This window comes from Cibotium barometz, chromosome 39 (genome assembly GCF_041138505.1).
Source record: "Cibotium barometz isolate CiBa-2024 chromosome 39, ASM4113850v1, whole genome shotgun sequence".
Lineage (NCBI taxonomy): Eukaryota > Viridiplantae > Streptophyta > Polypodiopsida > Cyatheales > Cibotiaceae > Cibotium > Cibotium barometz.
In genome coordinates, this window is record NC_141084.1 from 44,063,340 (window position 1) to 44,091,060 (window position 27,721).

The 27,721-nt window shown below is 40.2% G+C and overlaps 1 protein-coding gene across 1 annotated transcript; it reads right to left on the reverse strand.

Annotated features, from left to right (window-relative positions):
* Positions 1-617: 617 nt before the first annotated feature.
* LOC147616134 (uncharacterized) lies at positions 618-27,721 on the reverse strand. Its single transcript, XM_086777938.1, has 4 exons — positions 27,536-27,721; positions 27,084-27,442; positions 26,674-26,999; positions 618-769 (listed from the first exon to the last, which is right to left on the reverse strand). Exons 1-4 carry the CDS (start codon positions 27,719-27,721, stop codon positions 618-620), a joined length of 1,023 nt encoding a protein of 340 aa, XP_086634064.1.

The following is a 27,721-nucleotide window of genomic DNA, read 5'->3' on the forward strand; positions in this document are numbered from 1 at the left end:
GCATACGGTGCTTGCTTCAGCCCATATAATGCCTTCTTCAATCTACATACATGTGTGGGAAAATTTGGGTATACATAACCTTGTTGACTATTCCATAAACACCTCTTCTTACAACTCTCCATTTAAGAAAGAATTCTTGACATCCATTTGATGTAATTCCCAACATTTAAACGTAACCAATGAAATCACTGATCTTACAGTCATCTTAGACACCACTAGGTTAAATGTCTCATTATAATCAAGTCCATGAGTTTGTCCCTTGGCGATGACCAACCTTACTTTATATCTTTCTATAGATTCATCCAACTTACATTTGACCTTATAAACCCATTTGTAGCCAATCACATTCTTTCCGTTTAGTAACTCAACCAAATCTCATGTGTCATTATGTGTCAATGTATCCATCTCTTCATTCCATAGCTTGATTTTTCCAATAGCCTAATTAAAACAAGTAGGCTCCACATGCTTCACCATAGATGTCATATATTCATAATGCATAATATATCCTATATATGTCAACCTCTCCACTCGATATCCCACCCATTTTGACATCCTTAATGGATGTGGGGGTCACTACAAGCTTCATGAGCTCTAGCATGTGTGGCGATACATACCTATCATGCTTTACACCTAATCACTATAATTTCCAACTCATCATCAAGACTCTCTGAACTAGATGATTCATAACCTGCATTTCCAAAGCCAATGCCTTCAATATTATGCTTGCCTTTGTCTAATGCACTACTCTCTGAACTAGATGATTCATAACCTGCATTTCCAAAGCCAATGCCTTCAATCTTATGCTTGCCTTTGTCTAATGCACTACTCGCAGTGCTTGATCATGTCTCAATCTCCTTGACCATGGACTCACATTATCACTGCTAGATATCTCATGTGGCCTAGACATAGTAGTAGACTGGTAAGTCCACATCCACATTGGCATCAATTTCATCAACCATGACACTCTCACTTTCCTTGTACCAACTAGCCATCTCATCATATATCACATCACGACTAATAAGGACATGTTTTGTCATTGGATTGTAACACTTATATGCTTCCCTATCTTGTGCATACCCAATGAATACACACTTTTCTGCCTTCGAATCCAATTTCCTTCACTTCTCATTAGGCACATGTACGTAAGCCACACAACTAAAAACTATCAACGCCCAATGTCAGGTCTATATCATCCTCATCTTTGGTATGCTCTCATGTGATGTAGGTGTCTTGTTCATCAATAAGTACACTATTATTATACATGCTTCTGCCTAATAGTAATTTGGTAGACTCTTCTCATTAAGCATGACTCGTGCTATCTCACTAATGACTCTATTCCTTCTCTTAGCACAACACCATTTTGCTAAGGTGTGTACCTGCATGTAAGCTACCTTCGTACCTCTTATTAAGAAATCATCAAAATGCATGTGAGATGAACTCACCTCCACCATCTATCCTTAAACATTTGATGCACTGTCCATATTTCTTCTCAATATATCCTTTGAAATCTCTTAACTTCCCAAATCCTTCACCTTTTTCCCTCAAAAAGTAGATCCATGTCATTCTACTATAGTCATCAACAATGAAGGTTACTTAATACCTACAATCATTTATGGATGGGGTTTGTGCTGGACCCCAAATATCACTATGAAAGATTTCCAAAGGCCTCTTGCTCGTTTGACCATCCTTTGGAAATAGAAGTCTTTCCTACTTCCCAAAGTGACATGCATCATACACATGATTACTTCCATCATACTTGAACCTTGGCAAACTACCATTAATCCCTTTAGTTTGCATAGACTTTAGCTTTTGGATATTCACATGTTCAATTCTCTTGTGCCACATATTAATCTCCCGCAGAGACTTTAGCTTTTGAATATTCACATGTCCAATTCTCTTATGTCACATACAATGTCCTATACAATATCATGGCTATGTGAAAACATGGTTGATTTTAACTCGAGATACCTGCATCTAAAGTGAATAGTCTTCCTTCCTTTTTCCCTTTGCAATGAGCTTAAATACACACTAAGATACTTGAATCTAAAGTAAATATTCTTCCTTCCTTTTGTCCCTTTGCAATGAGATTACATCCATTCTTGAAGTCCTCAACAAAATACCATACTTATTAAACTTTATTTGCAATCTCCGATTAACCATTCAACCCATGGATGCAAGATTCTTAATGATTGATGGCATATACAATACATATGACATTGTCTTTACTCTCCCATCATGTATCTTTAGTGGTATACTACTAACATGAGTGATGCAATGTTACGTATCATCATTAGTAACCATGTATCCTTGTGTTTATGTGGGCAACTGTCTATCAAACCATTCACCATAACATGTCATATGATTTGATGCACCATAATCTATCATCTCCTTCACTACGTGAATTCATAGTGCCCACCGTCACATGCTTCATTACAATAAATGATCTTCATTTACATGATCTGCATTGCTAGAGGATGCATAGTTATAATGCTTAATTTTGCTACCTTGTAAATCATTGTGATTCTTGTACCATTCCTTGGCCATAGGTCCAATCTTACCACAATAATGATAATCAATGCCACTCCCATACTATTATTGAGGTTGCCATCTACATCTTCTTGTAGATATTTATCTCCCCTTGCCTTGAGAGTATGATTCTCTAACTTCTCGTGTACCATATGATTTTTTGTTACCAAGGCTAAAGCCAAACTCGAGAACCTTTTGCCAAGCCAATCTCATTTACCCCCATTCAAAGGTGATAGGAGTTCTTTCTTTCCTAATATTGGAGGCCAATCCACAATAATGGATGCCATCAAGGCTAAATCCAAACTCGAGAACCTTTGGCCCAAGCCAACCTCCTTTACCCCCATTCAAAGGCAATAAGAGTTCTTTCTTTCCTAATCTTGGAGGCTAAGGCCGCAATAACTAGCCCTTTGGAGTGAGAAGCTTTGATCAACCAAGAGCCTTCCAAGTAGAAAATCCAAAACTAATCAAGAGATCTAACCTGTCTCTAGATCTTAAAGAAAGAGCTCAAGCTAAAGGGAAATGTTTTAAGTTCTTTCGTAAAGGGCACATGGCTTTAAAATGTGCAGAAAATTTTATCGACTACTTATGCTCAACAATTCTATTAAATGCATTACTTATGCCAAAAAGTCATAGTATATTGGAAGAAATTTTAACATAATGGTTCGCTATAATACGTGAAAGACTATGTTATGATGAATACCTTATGATGAATACCTAAGCTTCCATGATCTGTTAGTACAAGTGTGCAAGTGTGTCAAAATTCAAGTGTATGATTCCACTGATTTGTTTTTCAATATACAGCGAAGACAATAGTAGTATTCATCTTCGTATGAGATTTTGTATACTTTCTATGATATTGCCTTACTATGATTTGATTCACAATCTATGATATTACCTTATTATGAGTTGATTCATTTTCTAGCATATTATCATACTATGAGTTTATTTACATTTGATTTATGTTATATTTGTCGACTAACATGGCTTGAGATAAGGAATTACATCTAAATGACCTTGATCTTTGGAAACTCATGGTAGTATTACCTTGGTGATATGCTTTTTTATATTAGTTACTGAAACTATGAGCTCCATCCATAGGCCACAACATAAGTTTTCAATATAAGTGTTCTTGGTATGGATATATATATGTTCACGCACACACATGCATGTATGTATGTATGTATGTATGCATGTATATATATATATATATATATATGTGTGTATTTATGTATGTTTGTATGTTTGTATGTATAAGGAGAGAGAGGGATAGAGACCATGGGAACATCCTCATCCGTAAACAATTGCAGAATGTTGAAGAAGATTATTGAACTACTCTCTTGGGATCTCGGATGGACATTCCGCCAATCCACGACGAGGGCCTTAAAAGCATTATTGAATGTATAAGGAGAGAGAGGGATAGAGACCATGGGAACATCCTCATGTTTGTCTGTTTGTATGTTTGTATGTTTGTATGTTTGTATGTATGTATGTATAAGGAGAGAGAGGGATAGAGACCATGGGAACATCCTCATCTGTAAACAATTGCAGAATGTTGAAGAAGATTATTGAACTACTCTCTTGGGATCCCGGATGGACATTCCCCCAATCCACGAGGGCCTTAAAAGCATTATTGAATTTTCGGTCAGTTTAAAAACGTTTTGGTTAAACGAGTCGAATACAATCGAGTTTATTCATTTTAGCACTTTCATTGGATCCAACTTTGGTTATGGACCCCGTGATCCCTCCACCACCCTGCCACTTGATCCCTAGGGAGGGATTTAAGTTATTTTACCTTAAGTTCATCACCATCATAAGATATCAAACAAATAAAACAAACATTAATTTAAATCAAATTTATCTTGATATTGCCCATACTGGAATCATCTCACGATACCTTCGTAACTTGACCTCAGCATGTCCATGGGTCCAATAGCCAAATGTGCCTTGGAATTTCTCATTTACACCACATTCGGAGTTTTCTTGAAGTCATGGGTCATGCCCATACTGGATTCATCTCAAGATACCTTCGTAACTTGACCTCAGCATGTCCATGGGTCCAATAGCCAAATGTGCCTTGGAATTTCTCATTTACACCACATTCGGAGTTTTCTTGAAGTCATGGGTCATGGCCTTTCCGATGTCCATATCACAAGACCTCTTCTTGGTCACCTAGTGGGGACCTGAGGAGGGAGTTAGGTCAATACCCCTCAAGTCCTCATCTTTACTTCATTGACAAGTCATTGGATTCATTAGGATCACCATCCCACACATGAAGATTAGTATGCAGCATCCTTTGGATGGGAGGCCATCCCCACACGAAAAATCCTTCACTTTGCATACACATCAAGAAATGAATATAAATTATTATCAATTATATAATCCTTTGGTTATTCGCGTGTATGAATGTGTTTATGTGGCTACATCTGGGATTTAGTCTCCAATCAAAGTTTAACTAGGTGTTTATTTTAGGATCCTTAGACTTCTTAAAAAAACTTTTGGAGTCCCCAAATAATCCCCTAACTAAGATTCACATTTATATTTTGTGCCAACGTCTGGACCTAGTTCTCATTTCTAAGTTTTATAATTAATACTCATATCTAACTCTTGATTTTTTGTGTTAAATATCTGTAACCTTTTGATTTAGATCCCTTAGGGACATATCATATCCATGCTTATACAAACACCATCCATGCTTAGGGACATATCCATGCTTATACAAACACCATACTCCATTAAAGAACCTACCTTATAACACCTCCATGCTTATACAAACGCCATACTCCATTAAAGAACCTACCTTATAACACCATAGGAAATCACAAGATTACCGATGGTTCTAGCCGTCAAAACTTGTAAATTGTAACTACTACATGAGTACTTATAGAATAATGAAAGTCGAGCTTAATCATCAAAGGATAAACTTTACGTAAAGCATGATAAGATTTATCACAGATAACAACCTAGTTTAGACCTTGATCTTATCATATAACATGTAGAAAGAGGGGAGAATCATGGAGGAAATGAAATTAAAGAGGGGAGAATCAGGTAAGATCTAACCTAGATCCATGGTAGTTTTCTTTATAAAGGAAGTAACCACTTATCATATAAACAATGTAAGGTTATTTTGTATAAGCATGCCCATGCTTGCATATCTCTCTCTCACATTCACAATTATAAGACATTAAGAAAACAATAGTTAGCCACATATTCTTAAGCATCACGGCGGCAAGAACTACATGCATAGGCATCCTAAGTACTACATGCATAGGTATCCCAAGTGTTTTCATGTATAGGAATTCCAAGTTACATCCATAACGTACCTCATAATACTATAGAAAATAACAAGATTACCTATGGTTCTAACTATAAGAACTTGTCAACTATGACTAGTGGTAGAGAATTACCTACAAAATAATGGTCCTTGCTTGGTGTAGGTGGTGTAGAACACGACAAATGATGCAGACCCAAGGAGACAGCAATTCATGGCAACTACGATGGTGTAGTTTCTATCGGTAGCAGTAACTATGATTGTGTATGCATAGACCCGAGCATCGACAACGACAATCGTGATGGTGTAAGCGTAGAACAGAGCGTCAGCAAAATAGCAACAAAAGGAAACGACAGCAGGACGATGGAGCTAAAGCTAGAAATAGTGTTATGTGGAAGCTAGCTTGAAGGCCTATAAAAGGAGTTAGGGGGTCCTTGTTTTGTAGAAGGCTAACCAAACACGCCAAAATGCTGCTACCACTTTGATTGAAATAAAAAGAGAGCCTAACTCTGATAAGGTTATCCTTGATAGTTGGAATTATTGGTGAATATGCTCTTTCTTATCTTATGCGTAAAACCTGTCTCGTCTCTACAATTCCTCCTTCTCCTACTCTCCTCAGACCGTGCTGAGAGAAGAAGGAGCGCAAGAGTCACGTGTGTTCATGTGGTGACCCAATTAGAAGAAGTCGAAGGGTGGGACAAGAAAGAAAAAACCCAGAGGAGCATGCAATAGTATTAGAAGTGGAGTTCCAAGGCTATATTTAGCTTGAGAAAAGAAGATGTATGAAAGGGTGAGAATGTAGTTGTGACCACCGACGGGAATCGAGGAGGCAATGCAACCTTTTTAGATCTTTGTTGGGTATCTCAACCATCTTTAGAAGGCCTATTCAATGAAAATTGAAAGAATTGGTGTTGTATCATGGTTTAAATAGTGTGTTAATTTGAGTTGCACATGGGAATTTCACCTGGCTACACACACACCATACTAACCACACGAAAACACACACACACACACACACACACTCCCGAGTACCACAAGGGGGTGCCACCCTTTTAGAATAGCCATCATGGATAGAACCTAGCCCATAACATTTTATTGAGTCTTTGTGTATCTCTCTCTCATGTGTTGGTATTAGGAGCCTTTTGGACTTGCACCACATATGGTCCACTAATCTAGCTTTTTTCTAAACGATTAAAACTAGTGATATTGTAATTACGTTGTCGTGCCATGGCACGTCTATGATGTGAAACCGTGCATGTGAGGCCATCAAATACACATCCAGATGCATGAGGTTATGTGTCATGACGAGTCATTATATGATGCCATGTACATATGTTCATATTGTAAATGAGGTTCAATAAGACAAGCTGAGGCTGAGCCAGATCTAGGAGTTTCTGTATATGAGTGTGGAGGGTGATGGTTCTGCTGTTACTCAGAGCCCATGGGTAAGTTAGAAACATCCAGTTATATATGATGGTATGAGTGGCACGCCAAAGGGATAAGTTAATGATGTTAATGGATTCCCATGTGCATAATGTGTGGTAGCTTTTAAATGGTATTGATTGGGTCAAATCAGTGAATACCTCTTATGGAATGCAAACATGAGGGCATCTCAATGCACAAAGGAATGTATTTATGAAGATATGGGAAAATACTTGAATGAACAATTGGGGAGTCTATAAATCACATGGCCAATATGATGATTTATACACTACGGAGACATCAAGAGTAATAGAGATTCAATGGACATTACAGTGCCGAAGAATTTGTTGAATGCCGGGGAATAGAATTAAATGAACTGCCTTGCATTGAGAACTTTAACCTTAATGCTAAGGTTATGCTTTGCATTGAGAATTTTAACCTTAATGTTAAGGTTAGAAGTAACACATAATGGGTGGCAGCGTACGTGGAAAGGAAATACATAAGAAATGTATTTCTTTTATTTGGGAATTTTCTAGATAGCATGGAAGGGAAATGCGAGCGCAGCCTTTGTAATTGGAAATTCCCGCATGAATAGCTGCAAAAGGTGGGGGGGGCGCCGAGTTCTCCGTGGGAAAAAGAGAAAAAACCAAAGGTGAACGGCGGCGAGTTCAGAGAGGAAAAAAAATCTCTGCAGAAAAGAGGAACAGCGTCCAATCGACCAGAGTTTTTAATTTCATGAATACACACATTGTTTGTGTCTTGTAGGTGTTAGAATTGGAGGGAATCTTGAGTATTATTAAGGGAGATACTCTGTTTTTTTTCTTGATGACCTTCATCGAACAGTCGACGGCGGCGAGCAGCTTGTGATTAGTGAAACAAATGAAGAGATACACGCATGTAAATCATCAGTTAAGTGTTTTTTTTTATTTTCTTTAAAATTACTCTCACTCTATACGATTTGAGAGAATCGTATATCCCATACATCAAAAAGAATTTGGAAATGAATAGAAGGACTTTGGGAAAAAGCTAAAGAATTTGGAGCTCGGAGATTTGTGAAAAATGCATTGAAGTCGAGGGTAATTCGCCTTACTATCTACTCAAATGAATTTTGGAAATTACGAGTATGTTAAAGCTATGCCAAATGCTATCTTTTGCTTATGAGATGTTAGAATATTAAGGCAGGTTTTCAGGTGAAAAAGAGCATCTTAATATAATGGTTTTGATGGCACTGGATGTAAAGGATGTAACTGGTCACATGTATATTGGAAAAAATTGGAAGGCCTTGTTATGCCTACATGTGAATGGTTCAAAGGATTTCGAGAGAGAAGTCAGTGAGTAAAGGAACAAACACTTGGTATGCAATTTTGTGCAATCATCAGGATGAATTCAAGGATGTATTGAGGTGAATCGACACATGAATTTGTCATTGGAAATAGTGATGTTCAATACTCCTTGGGAAATTTTGTGTGTGAGTTTTCTTGTTAGATTTGACATTCACTCTCACAGCTAGAAGTCTCGTACTTTCCTGGCTGTACCGCACACTTCACGACATCTTTTGGTGAACCCGATGTGAAACTGCTGGGGTGAGAGTGTGGTGAAATATACAGGGAAGCTATGGCTGAGAATTCTGAGGGTCAGGGGGTTCATTTTGACCCCGGAGTTATGCAGATGTTTCAGATGTTTACCATGTACATGCAACAGCAACAAGCTGCTGAGAGGGGACAAATTTCCACGACCAAGGCATTACAATCAATTGTGAAAAAGGTGGATCAATTTGATGGGAAGGACATTACAAAGTACCTGCGCAATTATATAAAGGAGATGGAGCTAAACAGGGTGACTGAGGAGGATATGGTTCGAAGTTTCGAGCTGGTATGTGTTCCTGAGATAAGAGAGCGCATAAGAGGATTGCAGACGGCACATGGTGGCAGAAATTGGGAGGAGTTCAAGCTTGCTTTAAAGGATGAATACTTCATGGAGGATTCTGAGCGAGTGACCAAACGAACTTTCTTGGAATGGGTCACAAAACCTAAAATGGGAATTTCTGCCACAGAATTGCTAAGAGAGTTTGAGAAGCGTTATGCCCAGTTGTCAAGGATAGAGCGTGCAACTTTGGACAGAGAAAAGACAGAGCTCTTCTTACAAGCAGCTGGGAAAGATCTCCAGGAGAAATTGGAAATCCTCCTTGAGGATAAGGATACAGAACAGGGATTAAAGAGTGATTGGAATGATGTTGAGGATGCAGTCACTATGTTAGCAAAGCGGCAGCGGAGGAGGGATAAAATGGTGATGGGCTCTGCAACCCCAATAACTGCTGTTACCCCTGAGAATCTATCCAAACCAGCTGCTACAATTCCAAAGATAGATGGGCCGATGGATGAGCTTATCAAGGGTATGCGTGACTTAAAATTGAAGATGTCTAGGATTGAAGAAAAAGGTCTACCATTGGGGCAGGTATCTATGCAAAGGCCTCAAAGCAAAGAAGGGTTTACATATAGATGCATATGGTGTGATGACCCAGAGCATGCAAAGAAGGATTGTGCTAGCTATAAAGAAGCTCTTAAAAATCAACTTGTGTTTTTCAAAGATGGGAAAATCCATCTTACAGAGACTGGTCTTCCATTGAGTACAAACTTTGGGAAAGGAGGGATGAAAAAGCTGGTAGAGGATATGGCTGCTAGTCATGCCATTTCTATGGTTGAGGCAGCAACCTATGGATTAAAGGTTGGTCAACTAAAGCAGGGATTTGAGAATGATGAGGATTATGAGAATGAGGATTTTTGGCCATCAACAATGGAATTAATTGCGTCAAAGAAAGTGTCAAAGCAAGCTTTGCATGAAGCAGGTGATTGTATACGTCTTGAGACTAGCTGGGAGGAGCCTGTGGATTCTTTATCTATTCATGCCTATATTGCTAAATGCCAAAATAATGAGGCACAGGTGGAGGAGAAGCGTAAAAGGGAAAATGAAGAAGGAGGGCCATCAAAAAGAGTTACACGTGGAAGTGAAAAGAAGGATCCTGGGTCATCACATATGCCTCCACAGCATAGCAGACCTCCACAGGATGTTTCAATGGAAGAAGCCAGCAAAAATGAAGGAGAAGGGTAAAGGGAAAAGTCCACTCTACAAGCTTCAATCTGATATTGAAGTTGCAACAGATCTCAAAAAGGTACTTGAAGAAAGGATTCTAAACAGCAGGGTGGAATTCACACTAGGGGAAGTCTTGGGGATTGCAAAGAAAGAATTTCATGATGAGATAATTGATATTATACGAAGAAAAAGGCAGTCCATAATTGAATCTATTCCATCACAAGGGGAGGCAAGCACTTCCAAGACTCATGGAGTACAGGTACAGAAAAAGGAAGAGAGAGAAAATGTGGTGGAATGTAATCACTCTGCTGATGGGGCACGACAAGTGCGCTTTGTGGAAGAGGATGATGAAAAAGAAGTTCTTACAAAGAGTCATTACTCCAGGAGCCATTGGGCAAGAGCAACCACTGAAACCCTTGTCAAGATAGGTGATTTGGAAGAGCCATATGTCGCTCTAATTGATCATGGGTCTGAAATAAATCTTATGGCTAAAAATCTCTACAACAAATGTAAGTGGCCAATGGATGTGGATCATGGGTGGATGATTAAAGCAGCTAATAACTCATCTAGAGAGCTTTATGCAGCATGTCCAAATGTAAGGGTAACTATAGGGGATGTGAAGGATGATCAGAATTTCTTTGTTCAGGAGATGTCATCGTATCCCCTTATCCTTGGGCAACCCTACATTACAGCTGTAAGGATGGAAACAAAGGTTTTGGATGATGGTTCAGCATATGCAAGAATAAGGAGTAAAGATGGCAAAAAAGCTGTTCAGTTTTTGACAGTTTGCATTAATCATGAAAGGAATCGTGAGTCTCTTCGGGCACAGTCACTCCCAAAGATAAACAGAGAGTTCATGAATTACAGGGAGATGAGGGATTTTGGCCAGGTGCCATTGTAAAGCGGGATTCAAGGGAAATGAGTTCTCGCAGGACTCAATCAATGTAAATAGCTTTTAAGCAAATTTTCAGGGATTCTCCAGCTATGGGTCACTGGTTTTTGTAAAAAGCAAGGATTTGAAGCGTGGTATGCAAAAACATATACAAAATGAACAAAAAAGTTTTGAGCAGTGTGGTCTTCTAGAAAAGAATGAGTTTATTTCAGGGGTGCTTGATGAGGTGTCATTTGTAGATACTATGGATGTGCTTTTTGATATGGGAAGAGCATGCTTACAGGGTGGAAATGAAATGATAGAGGTGTCATCTGTGGAGATGTATGATATAATCCAGGAATTTGAGGGGGTGGAATGTAAAAACGTGAATTGTGAGATGGATGCTCATGTTGATACAAAGTACAAAACGGTTGCAAAGAAGGTGAAACCCCAGTTGCCTTGCCCTTGCCACCAGGAAGCAAGGAGAAGATAGATGAAGCTTCTATGCAGCCAAATCTTAGAGATCCGAAGAAAATTGGGCATAAATTTACTCAAGAAACTCTAAAAGAGCTGAAGATTGGTGAGAAGGATTTTCTGTTGCCAGTTGAATGGGAATGCTTTGAGGAGATGCTTGTAAAACATGGGAAAGCCTTTGCTTTTCAGTTGCATGAGATAGGCTGTGTTGATCCAAGTGTAACAGCACCAATGGTGATCTTTACTGTTCCACATGTACCCTGGAACCTGCGGCCAATTCCAGTACCAAAGGCTCTCTTGCCAAAGTTGATGGAACTACTAAAGGAAAAGATTAGGATGGGGATCTTGGAGCCTTCATGTGCCCCATATTCCAACAGATGGTTTACTGTACCAAAGAAAAATGGGACATTGCGCTTTATTCAAGACATGCAACCTGTAAACAAAGTCACAATCAGGAATGTGGGAGCAGGTCCAATTGTGGATGAGTTTGCAGAAGCATTTGCAGGGAAAGCTATATATTCTATGGGTGATCTGTATTCAGGATATGATCAGTTCCAGCTGGATATACAAAGCAGGGACTTGACCACAATGAGAACTCCTTTGGGATTAGTAAGGATGTGTACCTTACCACAGGGAGCCACTAACTCAGTGGCACATATGATGAATGGAATGAATAAAGTCTTACGAGACTTCATACCACAAAAAACTATGCCATTTTTGGATGATGTGCCAATAAAGGGCTATGATGAGAAAGACAAAGATGGGGATTTGGATTCAAAGGGGTGCGCAAGTTTGTGGCAAATCATATAAAGGATTGTGACATGATTCTATCCAGGCTTGAAGAAGTGAATCTTACTTTATCTGGGCTGAAATCAGTGTTTGGAGTTGGTGAAGTGCTAATAGTGGGACATCTTTGTAGTACTAGTGGACGTCGACCTTGTCCAGCCAAAATAGATGCAATACAAAGAATGAAAGAGACATGCATTAATGTTACAGAGCTGAGGAGATTTCTTGGAGCATGTGTCTTTTATGTTATTTGGATCCCACATTATGCACATGTAGCAGATCCTCTTTATCAACTTTTGAGGAAAAATCAAAAATTTCTGTGGAGTGCAGTACATATTAAAGCTATGCGGAAGCTGAAATATTTGCTCCAATCATCACCCACTTTGAGAAAGGCAGATTATGAGTGTGGCAGGCCTGTGATTGTATCAACTAGTCCTACTGGGATAGGATGGGCAGTAGGGCAAGATGATGAGGATGATCATAGGTATGTAATTAGATTTGGAGCAAAGGTATTAAGCTTTCGACAACGAAAGTATCCACAGATCAAGAGAGAGTTATGGGGAATAGTCACTGCTCTAAAATGTGAAAAAGAATATCTTATTGGGGCATCTGTACTTGTGGAAACTGATTGCTTGCCACTTCTTGGGATGATAGCAAGTTGTACCACTCCAGATATTGCTATGCTTAGGTGGATTGCTTATATCAAGTCACTAAATCCTGAGTTTGAGCATATTGCGGGAAAAGATAATCCAGTTGCAGATATGCTATCAAGAGCCAGGTATGAAGATGAGAAAGAAATGATTAGTGACATTGATGATGTGGGTACAAAATTCTATACTACAGCATATGCAAAGGGGGATCATATTTGCCTATCAAATGCACTTGAGTCTTTTATTGAGGAAATATATGAAGGGGATTGGTTGCTTATTGGTCAATATTTGAGTACTCTGACAAGGCAAGAAAATTGGTCTGACTCAGAATTTAAGAGAATTTGCAGAAAAGCATATGGTTATTTCCTAAAGGATGGGTATCTCTGGAAGCATCCTAAGCAGAGGAATGCTATGCCACAGAGAGTCATATGTGATAAAGAGACTCAAGGAAAGCTTGTGAAAGAATTCCATGAGAGTCTCTGGGCTGGACATAGAAGCGTGTGGGCCACCTTTACCAAAATAAAGGAAAAATATTGGTGGAAAGGAATGTACAAGGATATTTCCCAATATATGGAAACATGCATGGTATGCCAAATGTACTCAAATGTGCGGCATCGTGATGGCTTGCAACCAACCTACCCACCTGCCATGCACTACAAATGGGTAGTGGATCTAGTTACAATGCCTTTGGGAATTTGGCAGATGCGGTACATTGCACTTGCAAGAGAAGATTTGACAAATCAGGTAGAAGGGCGTGCTCTTAGAACAAAGAGTACGGAAACAGTATGCAAATTTCTCTTGGAAGATGTGATCTGCCGGTATGGTTGTGTTGGGAAGATAATAGCTGATAGGGGTGAGCTAGATGTTGAAGAAGCAAGGGAATTCTTCTCTAGAATTGGTATCAAACTGTCCCTAACATGTGCTTACAATCCTGAGGGCAATGGGAAAAGTGAGCGAGGGCATCCTCCAATCATTAAAGCTTTGGCTAAGGCATGCAGAGAAAGAATGCGAGAGTGGCCAAAGCTGCTACCATATGCCTTGTGGGCTGACCGTACAACTCATAGCTCAGTGACAGGATACATGCCTGCAGAATTGATGTATGGTCAGAAGCCAGTGATGCCAGTTGAAGAAGTAGTTCTAACTTGGAATGTATTGCCCTGGGTCGAAGGATTGAGCAGAGATGACCTCCTTGCATTGCGAATAAGACAGTTGGAGAGGAGGCCTGGAGATATAGAGCTTGCTAAAGCCCGCTTGAAAGATGCAAGGTTGAAAAATAAAGAAAGATTTGATAGTAGACACAGACTCCGGCCAAAACCTATTGAAGAAGGTGATTGGGTTCTAATGTATGACAGTAGCCTTGACAAACAATTCACTGTTCAAAGAAAATTTGCAAAAAGATGGTTTGGCCCTTACATTGTCAAGCATGTGCATGGAAATGCCACGTATACTCTGTGTGAGCTTGATGGAACAGAAATAAAGAATCTTGTGGCTGGCAAAAGAATTAAGATATTTAAAAGAAGACATGATAATGATCCTTTTGATTCACAAGAGATTCAGGATGAGAGGCTTGACAGTGGTAGTATGGATATGGTTGAAGAGGAAGAGGATGATCTTCCTAGAACTGCAGAAGAAGAAGACAACATCCAGTTATATGTGGACCTTAATGATGATTTGGCACATACCAGAGGATGTGCAGGTTTAGAGGGGGTGGATGTCGTGCCATGGCACGTCTATGATGTGAAACCGTGCATGTGAGGCCATCAAATACACATCCAGATGCATGAGGTTATGTGCCATGACGAGTCATTATATGATGCCATGTACATATGTTCATATTGTAAATGAGGTTCAATAAGACAAGCTGAGGCTGAGCCAGATCTAGGAGTTTCTGTATATGAGTGTGGAGGGTGATGGTTCTGCTGTTACTCAGAGCCCATGGGTAAGTTAGAAACATCCAGTTATATATGATGGTATGAGTGGCACGCCAAAGGGATAAGTTAATGATGTTAATGGCTTCCCATGTGCATAATGTGTGGTAGCTTTTAAATGGTATTGATTGGGTCAAATCAGTGAATACCTCTTATGGAATGCAAACATGAGGGCATCTCAATGCACAAAGGAATGTATTTATGAAGATATGGGAAAATACTTGAATGAACAATTGGGGAGTCTATAAATCACATGGCCAATATGATGATCTATACACTACGGAGACATCAAGAGTAATAGAGATTCAATGGACATTACAGTGCCAAAGAATTTGTTGAATGCCGGGGAATAGAATTAAATGAACTGCCTTGCATTGAGAACTTTAACCTTAATGCTAAGGTTATGCTTTGCATTGAGAATTTTAACCTTAATGTTAAGGTTAGAAGTAACACATAATGGGTGGCAGCGTACGTGGAAAGGAAATACATAAGAAATGTATTTCTTTTATTTGGGAATTTTCTAGATAGCATGGAAGGGAAATGCGAGCGCAGCCTTTGTAATTGGAAATTCCCGCATGAATAGCTGCAAAAGGTGGTGGGGGGCGCCGAGTTCTCCGCGGGAAAAAGAGAAAAAACCAGAGGTGAACGGCGGCGAGTTCAGAGAGGAAAAAAAATCTCTGCAGAAAAGAGGAACAGCGTCCAATCGACCAGAGTTTTTAATTTCATGAATACACACACTGTTTGTGTCTTGTAGGTGTTAGAATTGGAGGGAATCTTGAGTATTATTAAGGGAGATACTCTTTGTTTTTTTTCTTGATGACCTTCATCGAACAGTCGACGGCGAGCAGCTTGTGATTAGTGAAACAAATGAAGAGATACACGCATGTAAATCATCAGTTAAGTGTTTGTTTTTATTTTCTTTAAAATTACTCTCACTCTATACGATTTGAGAGAATCGTATATCCCATACATCAAAAAGAATTTGGAAATGAATAGAAGGACTTTGGGAAAAAGCTAAAGAATTTGGAGCTCGGAGATTTGCAAAAAATGCATTGAAGTCGAGGGTAATTCGCCTTACTATCTACTCAAATGAATTTTGGAAATTACGAGTATGTTAAAGCTATGCCAAATGCTATGTTTTGCTTGTGAGATGTTAGAATATTAAGGCAGGTTTTCAAGTGAAAAAGAGCATCTTGATATAATGGTTTTGATGGCACTGGATGTAAAGGATGTAACTGGTCACATGTATATTGGAAAAAATTGGAAGGCCTTGTTATGCCTACATGTGAATGGTTCAAAGGATTTCGAGAGAGAAGTCAGTGAGTAAAGGAACAAACACTTGGTATGCAATTTTGTGCAATCATCAAGATGAATTCAAGGATGTATTGAGGTGAATCGACACATGAATTTGTCATTGGAAATAGTGATGTTCAATACTCCTTGGGAAATTTTGTGTGTGAGTTTTCTTGTTAGATTTGACATTCACTCTCACAGCTAGAAGTCTCGTACTTTCCTGGCTGTACCGCACACTTCACGACAACGTATTATGTAGTTGGTGATGACTAGTCTGTCTAATGACAAGTTCTATGATATTCTAGATAGCCTTCTATCTCATGATAAGAGATAGAATGTTATTATTATTCGAATACCTCAGGCCATCTCATCCATAATGGATGCTATCAATGCTAAAGCCAAACTCGAGAACCTTTGGCCAAGCCAATCTCATTTACCCCCATTCAAAGGTGATAAGAGTGAGGGATCTTACCTGGCTCCAGATCTTAAAGAAAGAGCTCAAGCTAAAGGGAAATGTTTTAAGTGCTTTGGTAAAGGGCACATGGCTTTAAAATGTACAAAAAATTTTATCGACTACTTATGCTCAACAATTCTATTAAATGCATTCCTTATGCCAAAAAGCCATGTACTCAAATGCAATCAAAATTCGTGCGCAGAGAGCTACAAGACCTTAAGGCTTTGAACAGCTCTCACCTTGTTCTTTAAACAAGAAATTCCAATAAAGAATAGTACTCTCTCTCTCTACACAGACAAAAGAAAAAGAAATTGCACTGGGCAATGATAGACACCTACATACATACATACATATATATATATATATATATATATGTTGTAGGCAATTTCCTTGACATAAGTGGGTGGGTTTATTTCATCAAAAGTTGACCTCTTTTTCTCTGTTTTGTGAGAGCTTCAAAACCAATGATTTTCAATCACTCAAATGCATCATATTTTCTCCAAAATAAGTTGTGGGGCTTGTACATGAGTTTCCAATACATTCATCCTTGTCACATACATGTTTCTTTGCCAGAATTGCATCTATTTTCACCATACATCACCACTTCCAAGCTTCAATGGAAAGCTTTGCAAAAAATCAAAATTTTCTTTTGCTTTGGGCAACCCTAATTTGCTTTGTTTCTACTTGAATCACCTGCAATCCGCTCAAGGGTGTTTAGTAAACCTTACTCGATAGGCCAAGCTCTCAAATCTGATAGAAATTGGTGTGCTCCAAGCTTCACAGCATCAATGACAAGCTTCACAGCTTCTTCTCCCTCTTCTCTCACTCACTCATAAACCCTAATAGAGAGCACCAGGCTCTGATATCATGTTGAAAAACAGGTAGAGGGAGAGGAGACACACACAGGAGCAAACGCTAATGTATATTACAACCCTTAACCATGGAGGAAAGCCATCTCCCTTCTTACACAATGCGTAAAAGCCCTAATCCATAATACACAAGACACACTGTGTTGTGTCCACACACATCTAACCCTTGTTAATGTCCACACACTATGACTAGCTAGACGCGGTCATTTATGTCTCACACATGCTGCTACCTAACATGCAAGAGATAGCACCGCTAGCACACACTGACATCGAGCTTGAATCTCAACAGCCCCTCTCAAGCTCATGATGTACTGCCATAGATGAAGATGTAGATGAGCTTGGGCTATCAAAGCTCTCAACATGCTTGACGACATGAAGCAGCAGATGCAGTCAATTCGTTAAAGATATAAAAGCTACCCAGGATAGATAGAAGCAGTATGCAAACAAGAAGAGGACAGAAGCAGATATGGTCTTCATTCGAGTATGCCCCAAAATAAGTTCTCTATCTCTTGGGAAGTACAAGAAGTTATCCCCCAAATATTGTGGACCATATCTGATTATACAAAGAAAGTAGTGTAAGAATATGCTCACTTATGGTAGTGCTACTTGTGAACAGGGCTTAACGAAGGGCACTTTTTCCCATGTGGTTTTTCCCCTTGGATATCAAGTGTGAAAGGACACTCTACATATAATATTTTGTACTTCTATATTATATGGATGTGGCACACATGCAAGGGTTGACTTGAATTTTGTGGATACCACACTTTTGGCTCTCTCTCTCTCTCTCTCTCTCTCTCTCTCTCTCTCTCTCATTTCTGTGTGAGCTTTTCTATCCTACACCTAACCCTAATGTGCAGGTTTGTGTGTGTGAGTGTGTGAGTCCAACACCAACAATTGGTATCAGAGCTGGGAGCTCGCCCTGGAATTTTGCCCGTGGAGATTCTGTAGCAAACCCGGCGAAATGTCGACGAAAACTGACATCTAGGGTGTTTCCTGGTTTTCACCGCCCTGCCCGTCTCGCTGTCGCTCTTCCCCGTTGGCTTTTGGTCCTCAACTCGCCGCGCCACCGCCCAGCCGCGCCAATGCTTCTAGTGCATAGTGGCCCACCAATGCCTAGCCCGACCGGCACTCATTCTGCGCAACAAGCTGCCTCCGCCCAACCTAGCCGGCTGCGATAGTGGGCAGTCCTCCTCCACCCAGTCTGGCCGGCTGCGGACAGTGGGCAGTCCTCCTCCACCCAGTCTGGCCGGCTGCGACAGTGGGCAGCCCTCCTTCGCCCAGCCTAGCTGGCTGTGATAGTGGGCAGCCCTCCTCCGCCCCGCTGGGTCCCTGGCACCGCCCCGCCTCCGCCTGTCCCGTCCGCTCTGTGCGCCGCTGTCGACCCTGCGCTCTAGCTCCTCGTTGACCCTACAGCAGCTACGACGGCTCCCTCTCGCTCCCTTTGCATGCCTGCGCCTCGCGGCTATCTGGTCAACATTTGCACCTCTCTGCTCCACGCCTAACACCTGCTTTACACGTGCTACCCTTGCCTAAAGGTATTCTCTATACATTTTTTTTTTCAAACACAAATACAAATTTTGCAACCATTTCAGTGCAGGTTAGATACAATTTTGCAGACACTATAGTGCATGTGGTGAAAATATGCAGATTTTGCAGACACTACAGTGCATGTGGTAAAGGGTTCAAGCGATTTGGGGGATTTCTCAATTTCAGGACAAATTGAAAAAATTGGGCATGTTGCTTTGCTTGCAATTTGGGGTCTTCAAAATTGAGGTCAAAATCAGCAAATTGAACCTCTTTAAGTTGCAGAAATTTGGGGCTTTTGTGAAAATTGGCCAATTAAATACACATTGAAGCAATTGGAATGCATAAAAATTGGGGATTTTCAGATTGGAGCATGTAATTGGGCATTACAGTTGTGATTTGTCGCGTATGTATACACATTGTGTGTAATTGGACAATTTGGTGCAGGTTTACACTTGCTTTGGTTTGCAGGCATACATTTGCACAGGACATTTGGTTGCCTAGCAGTGCACATAGGTGCTTGGTTTGCTTGCAGGTATATTTTGTTGACATGGCACACAATGCTACAGATGTATTTGGTGTTCTCACCTAGGAGGACAAGTTGGATCGATCCAACTACTCCCTCTGGAGTTTCATGATCCGTAATTACTGGTAGCCAAAGGGTTTTGGGGCATCGTGTGTGGTGATGACACACGCCCACTTACCATACAACCAGCCACGCCTCAAAGGGGAGGTTCTCAAAGAGCTCCTGATGTAGAACCTGCTCCCACACAAGAGAAAAAGAGATGGGACTCTAGAGATGCACATGCCATGTCATTGATAGCCCTTTCAGTGAAAAGGACTATTATTTCGCACATTCGTTCTCGCAAGACATCGAAGCTTGCATGGGACACATTGGAAGCAATGTATCAGGTACGCAACGAGGCAAGAGTTGCCTACTTGAAGAAGCAATTGGATCTTCTTTCTATGGATGAGGGTGACTCCATGGCAGATCATCTCATCAAAGTGAAAGATTTGTAGGAACAATCGCTCAACATTGATGAGGTTATCCTAGATAGACAGATGGTCACCAACACTCTTCATTCTTTACCACCTTCCTACTTGGGCTTTCACACCTCTCTCAACCTCTCAATGAGAGGAGGTGGTGATCCCGTCACTTTTGAAGAGCTGGTGGGTTTACTCTTGCAGGAGGTGCAAACAAGAACAAACTTATCGAGCAACCATGGTGGAGACAAGGCATTTACAGCCAAGGATAAGGGTAAAGCAAAGAGCTTTAAGCATGGGGGACAACAGTCTAGCAAGGCTAGTCATGGACAGCCCTCTTTTGGTGGTGAAAAGTCTGACAAAGGGGATGCAAACAAGCCCAAAAAGAAGGGCAAATGTCACTACTACCATAAGCCTGGACACTACATCAGTGAATGTAGGAAGCAGATTGCAAAAGAGAAAAGGAAAGAAGCAGGCAATGCAGTCGCAGACTCTTCTAATGACAAAGCATAGCAATCAGCTAATATAATCCAAGAAGAGTACACTTTTTTGGTCACATGCACTAGTGGCACACCAAGTGCTTCAGACACTGATATGGCTTGCATTGCATCTGACAGACATGGTATTTTGATAGTGGTGCTTGGAGCCACATCACTTCATGCAAAGATGTATTTCAACACTTGGTTTATGCTTCAAATGGCCGCACTGTATCATGTGCAGATCATACAACATATCCAATAAAGGGAATTGGAAATGTCATACTTATTGTAGCCAATGGTGCCAATATATGTATGAAAAATATATTGTATGTTCCAGGAATAAAGAAAAATCTGCTCTCCGTCTCAGCCATAAACGACCAAGGTTTAAAGGTTGAATTTGAAGATGGGAAGTGTTTGGTAAAAGACCCATCAAAGGGTTATGAAATAGTCACTTCTAGAACACGATACAAAGGCTTGTATAAGCTGGATAGCTATGACAAGCGTACTTATGATGCAAATACATTGGCTGCCCACACTCCTGCTATGCATGATGCAGAGCTATGGCATGCTCGTTTTGGGCATGTAAATTTTTAGAGTTTGATGCTTTTGCAGAAGCATCATATGGTTGATAATATGCCGCCTCTTGAGTCTCCACCAAGACATGTATGTGAGGGGTGTATTTTGGGAAAGATGCAATGAAAACCATTCCCCAAAGATGGAGCTGTTAGAGCTGAAAGTAAATTACAGCTCATACATAGTGATGTATGTGGTCCGATGCGGGACACCATCCATCTTTACTTCGTCACATTCATTGATGACTACTCCAGGTTTTCTTGGGCTTACCCCTTGAAAGCGAAAGCAGATGTGTTTACATGCTTTCGACACTTTGTAGCAATGGCTGAAAATATGTGTGGATGCAAAGTCCAAACACTTCGCTCAGATAGAGGTGGAGAATACATGTCAAATGCTTTCAAGGATTATAAGCTTCAAAAGGGCATCAAAAACCAATGTACTGTGCCTTATACACCACAGCAAAATGGTGTAGCTGAAAGGAAAAATAGATCTCTCATGGAGATGGCAAGATGCATGGTGAAAGCAAAAAAGTTGCCTCACAAATTTTGGATGGAAGCTATAATGTGTGCAACTCATGTGTTGAACAACAAAAGCTTTGAAAACCATAACAGCATTTGAGGCTTGGTATAGCCGAAAGCCAACAATGGATTATATGCATACATTTGGGTGTTTGGCATATGCACATGTGCCAGAACAACTCCAAACAAAGCTAGATGACAAAGCAATGAAATGCATTTTTGTGGACTACAACAATGAGAGCAAAGGATACCGTCTTTATAATCCAACTACACGAAGGATTTTTGTTAGTAGAGATGTGGTATTTGCTGAAAATTCAGAACAGCCCATGTACACCTTGTATAAAAGCAATAATACAAACATACAGGACATGTTTTAAGGACTTTTACCCATTGCAATTAGGGGGGATTCAGATCAGCGAGTCCCTACACAAGAAAATCTTCATGTAGAACACTGAAACAGCCAGCCATTTAGCCCCCTTCTATGGAAGAAGTGGAAGATCTTGTCAGGGAAGAGCAAACAGCCATAGACACAGCCAAGTCAGTGCCAAGATGGTTGCTGAAAACTTTGTAAGAAAGCAAACTTGCAGCTCCACTCACAGGTAGAACGAGGGCTAGTTCCAGCCATGCTTTGAATATACATGGTAGTCTCTTTGATTCAGAATAGCCTTCTTCTTATGAAGAAGCACATGAGAATGAGCATTGGTTGCAAGCTATGCAAGCCGAAATTTCTTCTATCATGAAGAACAATACATGGGATCTTGTGGAATTGCCTAAAGGCAAGCATGTCATTGGAACAAAGTGGGTGTAAAAAGTCAAAAGAAAGTTTGATGGTACTATTGACAGGTACAAAGCAAGACTTGTGGATAAAGGCTACTCCTAGAAAAAGGGAATAGATTATGAAGAAACTTTTGCTCCTACTTCGAGAATGACCACAATAAGATCAGTGATATTGCATTGGCTGCACATAAAGGATGGAAAATGCATCAATTGGACATCAAAACTACATTCTTAAATGGGGATTTACAGGAGGAAGTATATGTAAATCAGCCCATTGGTTTTGTAGTTCTTGGTGAGGAGCATAAAGTATGCAGGTTACACAAAGCATTGTATGGGTTAAAGCAAGCTCCAAGAGCTTGGTATGATAAGATACATGCTCTTCTAACCAGCCAAGGTTATGTGAATAGTCGAGTTGAAAGCACATTGTATGTGAAGAAAACCGATGCCAATATTCTCATAGTCATCTTGTATCAGTAGAGCTTTAATAATAAAATTGATTGATAGGAATATTCTTAGAACTCGAGTAGTTAATTAAAATCCTGAAGACTTCTCTAATGAATAGATCAATGGGTGTGCCTAATTCAATTAGGAAAAAAGCGTCGATTCACTACAAGACAATGCTGCCATACACGCGGTTCATACACGCGATAAATTACGAACACGTGTATGGTCGCGCTTGTATTTGAATAGAATCGGGCGCGTGTATTTTAGCATTTAAGTTCGCGTGTATATTTGCATTTATAAACGCGTGTATAAATGCGTTTATATACACGCAGTAATACACGCATAAATACACGGTAATATTTACGGGGTGATACTCGGTATTATACACGGGTAAATACACGCTACTGCACACGGATTAATACACGCATGGCAGAGAAAAACTGAAAAAAAACTGAATTCCTTAACAAAATTAAAAACTATTTTCCTTAAACCATCTCATAGTACATTACAGTATACATCATTACACAATCCCACTACATGCATTTACAACAATGAAATATATTCAAAAATAAATCATGCATATGAGATGATAGAAATGTCATCAATTTAGAACATACAGTGACGGATTGGTTAGGGTTCGATCTCATCTTCAATAAGATCCATCCTTGTCAAACGATCAACATCAATATCCATTTGATCAATTGGTAAGGCTACGATTAAATTTATTCCACTATCGATATTCTGTACTCCATTGATAATGGTATCGATGTCCTGATCATCCTCATCAACATCACCATCATCCTCAATGGTAGGGTCATTCTCATGATCATGAGAAATGGCATGCTCATCCTCATTATCACGATCATCTCTTATTTCTTGATCATCGATCACAACATCTTCAATGGCATGTTCGACGTCATCTTCATTGCGGCTTGTTACATCCTCCATATGCTCCATATCAGTGAATGTATTATACATCACTTTGGAACGTGGTGCAATAGGGATGACGTACCACCATTTGATGTCATGCACCATTGGTAGATAGATAACCTACTCAAATACACATAGTACAGTAATTAATTAGCATATCAAAAGTCAAGGGGTACGCGAGCTTAGATATATATGTACATGAAACACATTAGTAAAAAAAATGCATACCTGCTCACATTGTTGTGGCAATACGAGCCTATCTTTCTTTGTTTGCCAGAACTTTGTAGAGTCAATAGTTACATATCCACTTGCATGGCGTTTTATCGTTGCATCAGGCCCTTTTTCCACCACGTTCATTTGCCATTTGACATCCAAAACATACACAAAGAAGCGACGAAAGTCAAGCCTAAATATGTCTTGGATTATGCCACAATAATCATCCATTTTTCCATTAGCTCCCTCAAAGCTACTAATGACACCGCAATCTTGTGTATTTCTCTTTTCATCAATTCTTTGTGTTCGAAAATGCTTGCCTTCACACCATATAGCATTGAACATAGTGCACTGGACCAAAATAGAAGCAATATTTGTGTAAGCAATGTGAATAAATATTAAAAGCAAATCACTTACAACTAATGCAAAACATTAGTTCTATGTACCTTTGACATGCATCCTCGTGCATACTCCCATTCTTCCGCCGTGATATGCAGCCCCTCGTCGCTCTCTGCTCTCTCCATTTCCTCATGCAACCAATCAACATGGATATCATTCGGAAGTGTTGCTAGATGCTTAGGGTACGCCTTCCGAGAGCCATGTTGCCTCCGAAAGAGAGCTCTTTCTGCTTGCCTTTTTGTCTTTGCATCCTCATATCTTGTAACCCATCTGCTCATCACATCACTATTAAGGATACAAGTGAAATTGAGATCATCAATCAATGTTCTGTCAATTACTTTACTCTGTCCTTTTCCTTGAGGCACAATAGAGGTCATCCTCAAGTCCTCTTCATTGCTCCATAGTCGTGGCAAAGAGCTGTCCACCTGACCAAGAAATTCTGAAATATATACAAGAGACTCTTGTATCAACCAACCCTCGGCCATGCTTCCTTCAGGCCTTGCACTTTGCCTCACAAAGTCTTTTAAGGTCTTCATGAAGCGCTCTAGGAAGAACATCCAACGTGCATGCACAGTACCACATAAAGCAATTTCGTCCACTAAATGCACAATGAGATGTAGTTGACTTGTGAGAATGGTTCGCGGAAAAGTCTCCTCTACCAAACAAACCACCTCCACTGCCATAACACGCGCATCATCCAACGTGGCTGGATCAATTGCTTTGGAACTAACATATCTGAAAAATAAATAAATAGTACGTTATACCTCATGCACGTTCATTTTGCAAGGTATAATGAAGGGTGATCTGAGCATGGGTTTTACATACCTCACAAGCTCGCCCATCTTATAAATACATTTTTTCAAACTCTTATTCGCACAATGGTCGATGCTAGTAGGTAGTATGAACTGCGCACATAAGAGCACATTTATGGTTTATGGCATTACAAAATTTAATTTCAACGTACGTACAAGACTTGGAAAACACTTACTTGAAGCATCTTGTGCCAATCGTGGGACTTCAACCCATATAGTTGCTCAACGCCTCTTTTCTTAGTGGTTGTAAAGGCTCCCTTCAATGATCTCATGCATCCAGTGGGAGTACGCAAAGTGGTGATGGCCTGCTTTACCTGCTTCTCCTCTTTCTTTGATATAATCCATGGTGCAGGCGGAAGACGAACGTGCCCACCCACCTCTCGTGGCCAAGCTTGACGCATACGTCCTGCGACCCGCAAGTCCTCACGTACGCTAACATTGTCTCGTTTACCAGTAATATGTTCCCAAATACCAGATCCCACATTCTTGAAGATGTGCATGGGATCAAGAAGATGGTTGATCTTAAGATGGGTCCAATATGGCAGCCGAAAAAAAATGGAGTACCTGCACAAGGGATTGCTCTATGTGACCTTTAATCCAATTAGAGACTACACAAAACAAGATTGAAAAAACATCACTATACCTGTTCATGCCATCTGGAGGAAGAATAGTTGTAGACTCCCAAATACGCTTCCAATCTTTTGCACGAAGTGTTTGTGGAGGAATGTTACTCTTACTAGCAACATATTTAGGATGATCTGAGGGGAGAAATCGATGATGATTATCGAATATAGTCTTACACAAACCATCAGCATACTCATGTACTAACGAGGGGCCACAAACAGGACATGCATGTTTACCCGATGTTTTCAAACCTGTTAAAATATAAATAAAAGTTAGAATAATAAAGTCAAACCGTCTAATTAATATATATAGCCAATAGTAATAGAGTAGGGAGGTAATTAGAATTCTTACCAGAACAATCGCTGTATCCTGGAAAGTCATGCATTGTCCACATCAACACTGCTTTTAAGTCGAAGTGTCGAGAGGAGGGAGGCCTACTAATGTCCACCACCGCAACACCTCTCCATAGTTCCTCCAACTCATCAATCAGTGGTTCAAGATAAACATCCATATGCTTGACTTTATGTTTCCCTGGAATTAGAAGGGATAACATAAGATGTCCCTTCTTGATCGCCATTGATGGTGGAAGGTTGTAATTCACCAGCACAACTGGCCACACGCTGTATGCGGTGCTTTTGAAACCAAATGGATTCACTCCATCCATACCCAGGCCAAGTCTCAAGTTTCTGGGCTCTGTTTTAAAGCTGGGCCACTCATCTTCAATATGCTTCCAAGCAGGAGTGTCTGTGGGAATTCTCCACATGCCATCATCCGATCGATGTGAGGAATGCCATGACATGAGCTCTGCTATGGATTTGCACTTGAACATGTGTTTGATGCGAGGAATTATAGGAAAGTGTCGCAAGACTTTACGAGGTACATCAAAACTCTTCATATCTGTTCTGTACCTTGCTTCACCACAAGTGGGACATGTCAGAGCCTCCTTATGCGTCCCACGAAAGAGAATGCAATCATTGACGCATGCATGTATTTTATCATAATCCAGTCCTCCAAGAGATGTCACATATCGCCTCGCTATGTCTCTTGAGGTGGGTAGTCTATTTTCCTTTGGAAGCATGTTTGACAATAGCCTGCATCCAATATCATCAATTATAATTAGTCTTAAATCCTAAACCTTAAACCACTAATTCAAATTTATAAGTTAGAATGCTTACTTCAACAATGCGTCAAGACTTGCATTGCTCCATCCATAAACTGTTTGTATATTAAGTAGTTCAAGTGAAGCACGTAAAACTGAGAATGTGCACCCTTCAAACACCGGTGTCGATGAAGCTTTATAAAGATGCTCTTGTTCCATATCATCGTCGTCCATACCTTTGGGATCATCCTTAAAAAGATTCCGCACCATATCATCAAGCACCTCCTCTTCCACAACTTCGTGGGGTGCAGGGCTATTGTCGTCCCTTTCCCACTCATCTCTGACAATAGATCCCGAAGCTCCAGCATCATCTCGTCGACGCTTTACGTGCTCTCGTCGCGCGTAGGGTACCATGTTAGGGTGTGGTACTGCATCCTGCTTCAATTTATCAAATTATATGTTACAACTCTATTAATTTAATTTGGATACCATGAGTCATTTGAATACCATCAATTTACATCTACTCACCTCTAAACCTGTTTGATTCCATTCTCCATACATGGAGATGTGATTCAAGATAATTCGACGTGCTCGTACAATGCATCCTTGACATCGATTACACATACATTTGATCCGTTGTCCCAACCACACATCGCGATTACGATGACGCATTGTCTCATCTTCCCCAGAACTGCTTGAAGAGGTTGATGACAT

Excerpts from the sequence above, each read along its gene's own strand:
- LOC147616134 (XM_086777938.1), bottom strand. The coding sequence starts at position 27,721 with ATGTCATCAACCTCTTCAAGCAGTTCTGGGGAAGATGAGACAATGCGT. Across the intron at positions 27,443-27,535 it reads GGAATCAAACAGGTTTAGAG|GATGCAGTACCACACCCTAA; the intron begins GTGAGTAGATGT and ends AAATTGAAGCAG. Across the intron at positions 770-26,673 it reads CTCACATCGATCGGATGATG|GTTATGAATCATCTAGTTCA; the intron begins GCATGTGGAGAA and ends TTGGAAATGCAG.